The 8,149-nt window shown below is 40.9% G+C and overlaps 1 protein-coding gene across 2 annotated transcripts in view; it reads right to left on the bottom strand.

Annotated features, from left to right (window-relative positions):
- Positions 1 to 375: 375 nt before the first annotated feature.
- The window catches only part of IQCE (IQ motif containing E), a 26,374-nt gene continuing 18,600 nt past the window's right edge, over positions 376 to 8,149 (bottom strand). Inside the window, exons 22-23 of one of the 2 annotated variants that reach the window (XM_030958298.1) lie at positions 4,017 to 4,130; positions 376 to 527 (exon numbers count right to left, since the gene is read on the bottom strand). In XM_030958298.1, the coding sequence (XP_030814158.1) occupies positions 4,018 to 4,130 (113 nt within the window). In that variant the 3' untranslated portion in view covers positions 376 to 527; position 4,017. Of the gene's footprint in view, positions 528 to 910; positions 4,131 to 8,149 lie in introns of those variants that run through there. The other variant, XM_030958297.1, reaches the window with a different exon arrangement.

Here is an 8,149-nt window from a genome sequence, read left to right as displayed (position 1 = left end):
ATTGAATGAAACTTTTTTTTCCCCTTAAAAAGTTTTTGTGAGGAAAGCAATTCATTAGCTGACAAACCTACCACAGAGAGATGCTGCAAAGCTTGCAAGAGTCAAGGGCATTCCAACTTCAGCTGCAGACAAATTATGGCTTAATATAACTAAGTGTGAATGTTTAATTGCTTTCAACTGAATTCAAGACCAGTCTGCTCCAAGAAATAATACCAATTTTTTCCATTCATGCCTCATGGATTACCTCTGGTGTTTAAGATTTAAAACGGAAGTTTCTCGTAAGAAATCCAGAGAATATGCCAGTAGAGCTGAGAGGAAAGAATAAAAAATGTGAAATTTAATTAATAAAATCATCCAACAAAGACTGTCTCATCTTGTACTCTCATAGCTGCTGTAGTCCTACACCAAGGACTCTGCTCGACAGGAGGATGACTGCAGGATTCCCATGTTTTCACAGCAGGGTCTTCTATTGCCATAAACCAGCAGAAGGCTTCTTTAGGGAGTCCTTAGAGGCTTTTTCAGTGGACCTGGAAAAGAATGCACATGTCCCAGCTCCTTCCAGAGCTTCACACACAGCAACAATAACCCAGGTGAGAGGATACACTGTTAGAAAACTGTTGAACTCTGTAGTCTCCTGCTCCCAGACCAGTTTTTTAAAGCAAAAACCCAGCAGCTCTTCCAGTTCTACCAGGTTTTGGTCAGGAACACTGCTCATTCCTGATGGGAAAATCTTGAACCTGCACTAAAAGAAAAGAAATTTCACACCTTACATGTTTCAGTTATCTTGTTACTGTCCACTCAGGAAATCAGGGATAAAAGGTCAGCCCAGGTGCAAAGAGAAAAGAGGACAGTGCAGTAGAGGCCAGAGGGGCAATGAAAATACAGTAGTAGCAGAAGAAACACATCAACATTCAGTTATAAACTTTATTTCAAAATTCAACAGTTCAAAGAAAATTCATTGCAATTGTTTTAGCTTTTCAAAGATCCCAAAATAAATTATATAAAATACTTGCACAGTTCTAAATATTAAAAAGATCATAAAAATTAATGGTGCTCTCATATGCCAAGATTAATCCTTTTCCATTTTGACTACATTAGAAGTTGCCTGTGCAGGGATTATTTTTAGAGCTATGCAGGAAACAATACAGTTTTCAGGTCTTGATGCCTCAGTAAAGATTTACAGGCAAAGGCACTTAAGGGCAAAAAGAGATCAAGAGAGATAACATCCCATTAAAGTCAGATCTCTGCACTCACACACAATCTCTAACTAACACTGCTGCAAACTGCAGATGGTTTTAAGGCAGAAACATTATTCCATATTGACAGAATGGAAAGTGTGCTTTTAGATTACACTGGATACAGGGGAGTTTCATTTTCATTCAAGGCCTTGACACCCCCACAAGGTTTCCAGGGCTTTCTACAGAGGTGTTTTTCAGAAACAGTGTGTTTGTACAGGGCCTATCTTGGCAGATTTGAGCCTCACTGATTTTTACTGTCCTCAGCTCCCTGTGGAGGAAAATGCCATTTATTCAAAAATTAACTTTTTCTTCCTTCTTTGTGCCACAATTCTTCCCAGATTTATGGGTGCTGGCATTCAGATAGATTACCACAGAACCAAACCTAGTGTCAATTACTACTCCCTCCAGCACATTCCATCACAGTGTACAACAGAACAACACCTAAGGCTGATACTGTGCAGGCTTCCCTTCCTCCTGTACCACACCAAGCTCCTGATGTGGAGTGAACACATAATTACCTTCCAAAGTAAGGTATGAGTTTGAAAGCCATCTCAATGTTAGTATCAGATCTTTGATAGCTGGGAGCACTCCCAAATTTAGAAAATTTTAGACACATTTTGATTCACCCCAGAGAACACTTGTTCCTTTTCACCCTGGTTTCTGCCTGTGTCTGGTCATTCCAAGCTCCCATATCTCATTAATCCCAGAATTTGTCTATGGACAGTGCTGCTGCTGGCCACATGCTCAGCTCAAACACAAACCCTCCTGCTCTGTATCAACTCCCTAATACTGTCACATTGCTCATTACAGCACAGTGAAGTAAAAGAATGTTTTCTTTATTGCATTTGCTGCCCCAGTACCTCCCTATAGGATGACAGCCAGGCAGGTATTTGGTATCAGCCTTGGTCCTGACACATCACACACTCTCCCTTTAATGTGTCAGGCCTCATCTCTGGTTACTCTCTGGAGAGATCCATGACAGAGTCACAGTTACAGACCTGAAACATTATACACAACAACTCAGTACAGCACTGCTTCCATTTAGCAAAATGACCCTTCTTCTTAATGTGGCTTCCAGAAAAAGAAAGAAACATATCCCAGCTTCTACCAGAAGGATTCTATCCCTTTTCTTTTACGTATATTTTTTTATCCTTCCTGCAGATGACAGTCATGTGACCAAAGCACCAGCAGGAAAAATTTACCCAGTGGGAGTGCAAATGACATTCTTCAGACTGCTTTGGGTATGGAGAGCTCCCAAAACTGCCTTTGGAAATAGCACAGGCAGCATTTCCACCGAGGGGATTAAATGAAATCAGCTGCATTGTGCTGCAGCCATCCAGTTTCCTCTTTGGCTCTAAGTACTGGCACAAACTATGATAAGCCTCAGATAGTCTTCATTGAAATCACAGAACTGAGACAGCCCTGACTTATTGGTATTCTGAGGAACAGTGGTGACTGATTTTTAATTTAGAAAAGCTGATAAAAATCTTATATTTAAGAGTGTGCTTTCTGTTTACAGGAGACTTTATTACTCTTTGATGACAAAGAAACCATTAGTGTTTCCAGCAAACCTTCACCACGTGCTTGTAAAATTAATTTCCCCTTCCAATAAGTATCTTGATTTATCTAGCTCACCTTAAAAAAAAACTCACACACATTTCAATGTCTTTGAAGGATGTTGGTGCAACAGTAGGAACTATCCAGTCCAAAAGTACAGCCTGCAGAGATCTGGAAAGACCCTCTCTGATGAAATCCTCAACAGCCCATCAGGCTGTTTTGTTTGGTCTTTGCATGGATAATCACACTGTGAGTGCTTTTTCTGGATGCAGTACTGATTTCTGTTATAATCCAACCTACCAGTTCTGCTCCCAAACTAAACTGCCCCAATTAGATATGAGCAATGTAGTCAGGTGAGCATTCCAGACTCCAGACAGTTCTATCTCCCATGTCAAATATTTTTACACATTAAGAGTTGACCCTGCAAAACACTCATAATTTGTGACTTTTTAAGCAGAAAAACCACTCACAGGGGTATCCCTTCAGAGCACACTGCTGCTGATACACACCTGCCCTGACAAATGCCAAAAGCTGATTATGTCATCAAACATTTCAACACAAAGCAGTACCACACATGTCATCATACATACACAGGAAAAAGTCAATAAATAAGAAAACCCAGCTGATACAGTGGGCCTAGAATAGTCCTATGGCAAAGAAATGGCTTTCTAAAAGCTTTTACAAGGTCTGCACAGACTGTAAATGTTCAATATAAAAATAAAAAGATATTAAAATATGATACAGTAAAAATTTTAAATAGTAAAGCAGAGATAGCAAATACCAGTTGTACCCCTTTCATATATGGGCTAAAAACTGGAGTTATGCCATGTACCACTTTCTGATTGAACAAATTATTTTATTGACCTGAAACAAAACTTTGTTTGGCATTAAATATCTTAAGGCTTTATTGCTTTCATTTAAATTTGGCAACTGAATTTATAATCCTCATTAAAAACATTGAGGTGTTTTGGTTGAGTTTATAAATCCAAACTCTCTGTGTACCAGGAGGGTAAGGTTAACAGTCAGTCAGTGGCTTTTAGCCATAAAGTCTGCAGAGAAAACATGTCAAAGAATTACTCATTTGTGGCTGAAATCATGTGAAGTGTCATTAAAAAGGGGCTGATATTCCCCCTTTTTCCATCTTTGATATGCTTGATCTTGGTACAAATAGTTTTGTTGGTGAACCAAGTAATTCCAGACCACCAGAGGCTGTTAGCAAACCTTAGAGGTGGGTGTGGCTTTTCTTCACCTGCAGCAAGGGAGGGACAACGACATCGTCGGAGTCATCGGAGTGAGCCTCGTCCAGGGCCACACAGGGGGCAGAGCAGGACCTGCCTGAAAGGATTCCAGCAAACAAGCTCATCAACACACAGCACTGACCAAAACAAACCCTTGGGCCACGTGAGCTATTCTCTGAGCCAGCAAGTTTCCAAGTTTACCTGGAGTCATCCAGTTATGGATGGCTGTGATCGTTTTGTGCATGGAGCTGTTTGTGCTCCTCTTTAATGAGCCACAGTGCACAGCAAGGGCTGAGCTGACACACTGACCCTGCATGAGCTCTCTTATTGCCTTTAAACCTTTGCAAGGGGTTACACACACCAAGTAAGGCCATTTGATACTGAAGCCATTGCAGGTCAAAACCAAATATTTATTAAATGCCCAGAAAAGGAAAAATTGACCCAAGCTTAAAGTACACAGAGAGGTCACAATGAGAACTTGACTCAAAAATAGACAGAACAAAGGGAAATAGATGCAAAAAAAACCTCACTGTCTTTAACCCTTACACATGTAAAACACCCAAAATATTGTACACATGCTGTTCTACTATAATGACAATAAAAGACAGTGACCACACCATTGGGTTTTCCCTTTTAAAAAAATTTTGTTTCTTTGCTCTTTTCCTGGATGTGTTTCTATGCATCTCAACCATTCCAATGCTTGAAGAAGTGTTCAGGTTGTGAACAGATATTCCTGATGATTCCAGTAAACACTGGAGAATCAGAGGCATGAAATCAATATGTACGAAGTCCCTGACACAGGAAGAGCAGAACCAGCAGCTTATAACCCCTGTGCAAGAGATGTAGGAGCTAAATGATGACTGCTATTAATACCTTCCAGCACAATATCCTCCCCTCAGCTATTAATACCTTCTAGCACAATATTCTTCCCTCAGCTCCACTTCTTTTTCAGTTTCAAACATAAATTCCCTGAAAAGACTCTCCCAGAGAAGAAAACAAATCAAGGCAACCTGTGGTAGAAAGAGGAAACTGGCAAGAAGCCACAGTCTGAGGTTTTGACCTGAACTGGAGGGCACACAGAGAATATTATCCAGGGACAGCAGACCTGCCACAGGGCTTGTAGTGAAATAAGAGATTTCTGACACAGGAAAAAAACATCCTGGTATGGAAGAGGAGGCATACACAGAAAGTGGAACATGGAATAAAGAAAAGGGACCACAACTGGCCCAGGAATAGGAAAAGAGTGACAGAGCCTGTGAATGGCAAGGGGGATGCAGGGAGGCCATTCCATTACATTGACCTCAGCCTAAAAAGCAAGGAAACACATGATTTTCTAGTTAAGTGAAAATCTCTGCATCAGACAACAAATAATGTCAGAGTTTTTCAGGGAGATTTATGAGACAGTACCACTGGTGATATGGAGGAGCAAAGGAAACTGTCAAAACCAGGCATGCTAACCAGAAGAAGCAACTCTAAGAATAAACATATTATACATGAAATAGCTTAATATTATCCAAATCACCCTTGATTATATCCTGCTCTGACATATGAGATTTTCTTGTCTTCATTTTCAGTTTGATTTCAACTTTATCTTGGTGCTTGTGAAGGCTAAGCACTGATATGGGCTAAGGGTTGTATGTAAATTCATTAGGATTCCAAAAAAGCCTGAAATGAAGTTAACAGTTGCAGCCAGAGTGGCCAGTAATATGCAAAGAGAAACACTGCCCTTAATCAAGATTGCTGTGCATGTACAGAACATATTCTTCCTTCCTGTCACTCGCCTGACAGAACAAAACAAAACACAACACCAAGTTTCACAGGCTGAATCGCTAATTTCTCTTTCATTTCATGGGAAACAGCAGAAATGGCTCTATAAAATCCCCAGGTCCTGAAGACAAGCAAAGCAGCACTGAATAATACACTTTTTAAAAATGTTTTCTTTTCCTAGAAAATACAGAGCTATCTAACCTGATGCAAACAATGACTTATAAGTCTGCAATGCTACACCAGGATTACATACATTCATTCTGGCAGATGTATAAGGTGTTTTAAAACACATTTTCATCTTCCCCATTGTTCTTCAAATAATGCCAGAGGGGTAGTGAATTGAAATGATTTATTGCAACACAGATATTGACTGAAAGCTTAAGATCATTTTAAGACCTAGAGGTCATGAAATGCAAGTCTGGACTTGGGACAAATGAAGAAAAAACTTGTTCAACAGCTGCATGATTTAAAGCTGTAAGAATTTGATTGCTTTTAAATCACTCAGCTGCTCAACAAGCTCCTTGTCTCACATCCTTCCCAGGCTGCAGGATGACCACTGAAATCCCAATTTACCATCAAACCCCAGTTTTGCCAGTGGATTTTTTCGTCAATCATGAGCCCAGAATGGCAAGGGTGGACTTTTAGTTAAACTTAAGCTACATAAATCCACATGGAAAAAAACCAAACAGATCCTTGAGGGGTTGCATTTACACCAGCATGCTCTCCTTCCTTTAGGAGGCTTTTCCTAATTCATTTTTTGGGAGATTTTGGTTCAACACTCCATGCACCAGGATCTAATACTTCAGAGATCTCAGTGCCAGGCAGACTTTTGGGCAGCTGTGCAGTTACAGAAGCACATCCCCAGTGTGCCTCCCCACAAACCACCTGGATACATTCTGTCCTCATCCTAGAGCTTGAAAACATCTCCCACATTGAGAAAATCAGCAGCAAACAAAACCTGCTCTGCTCCCAATCACTCCTTTTTGATATTCACCAGGAAAGGACTGCAAGGAAGAAAGTTTCAGAGTATGGTTTCCTCTGTTTCTCTTCCAGTATAAACTATCCCAGAACTTCTTCACTCATCACCTTGTCATAATCTGCAATAAAACTTAGCTTAGGAGACTTCATAGCTAGACAATGACTGTGCCCTGCTGGTACTCACTCCTATGACTGTGTTCACAAGGCTTGCTCATCTTACACTCCTCTGTGGGTCCTAGAAGGACTAAACATTTAAGGGATTCTTTCTCTTTGAGCAGAATTTCAGAACTGATTTACCCTGGCTTTAGAGTGAGCATGCCAATAATGACTACTGCAGTAGAGCTCAGGCAAATCAAGGTGCTGCAGCATTATTTTTTTCCTGGATACTATCACCAGACATAATTAAAGTCACTCAAAACTCAAACATCTTCAGAAGCAAGGACTTCCTTCACAAAGCAGAACGTGCCTCTGAATATGGAACACAGTGAAGTTTCTTAAACACATTTTCTTCCACTGAAGTGCTACCTCTGTTTTCACAAGCCCTGCAAATCTGGCTTATTCCCCACCTCCTATCTTAGAGAAACAGCCTCACTGCTTACAGCATTCTCTGTCTCTGAGCAAGCCTGCAGGGACTGAGAGCTTTTCATGGACAAAAAATCCTGAGCCAGTGTTTCTCAGGTCGCACTCAAAGTTGCTCCTTTTTTCCCCAACTGGTCCATAAAAGCCTCAAATATCCCACTCTGGACAGAACCAGCCCTTTTCAATTTAACTCCTTTGAAGCTGCATGTCTAAGGCTGTCTTATCTGCAGCATTGCTTTGTCTTTCTTACTCAGTACTTCTAACATCCTCCTAAAAGCCTCTTTGGCTTTAACTCTATCTTCTCACAAACAGCAATAAGGAATCCAAGAAGAAAACCAAAAGGCACAAGAGCCATAAAAGAGACAGATTTTCTCAGTTTGTATTACAGTGGTACTTGCTGGCAAGGTTATCCAGGACTTCATTTTTCCCCTTACTGCAGCAACTGAAAAGTGCTGAAAACACCATGACCAAGTGCACACGGCTGCCTAGGATGGCTCTTTCTAGCAGATGTCTGCCTGTCTTCTGCAGAAACTAAGTCAGGGTGGTGGAAATGCTCTCAGCTTGTCTATGGCTGAGGGCCCAAAATGTGATGGGAAGTACCATACCCCAGCTACAGGGCTGAAAAGGAAGCAGAGAAGGCAATGCAGGGGAACACCATGTTCCCTCAATAATTACCACTTACATCAGAGAGACCTTCCAAGCCACAGCTGGGACAAACAGACAAAGCTCTGTGAAGAAGCTGGTGCTGAGACTGTCAGAGCTTTTCTTTTTTATGCAGGGAACTGCACGTGC

Source organism: Camarhynchus parvulus, chromosome 14, assembly GCF_901933205.1.
Source record: "Camarhynchus parvulus chromosome 14, STF_HiC, whole genome shotgun sequence".
Classification (NCBI taxonomy): domain Eukaryota; kingdom Metazoa; phylum Chordata; class Aves; order Passeriformes; family Thraupidae; genus Camarhynchus; species Camarhynchus parvulus.
The sequence above is the reverse complement of the archived record's forward strand: the minus strand, read 5'-3'. Positions and strand labels throughout refer to the sequence as shown.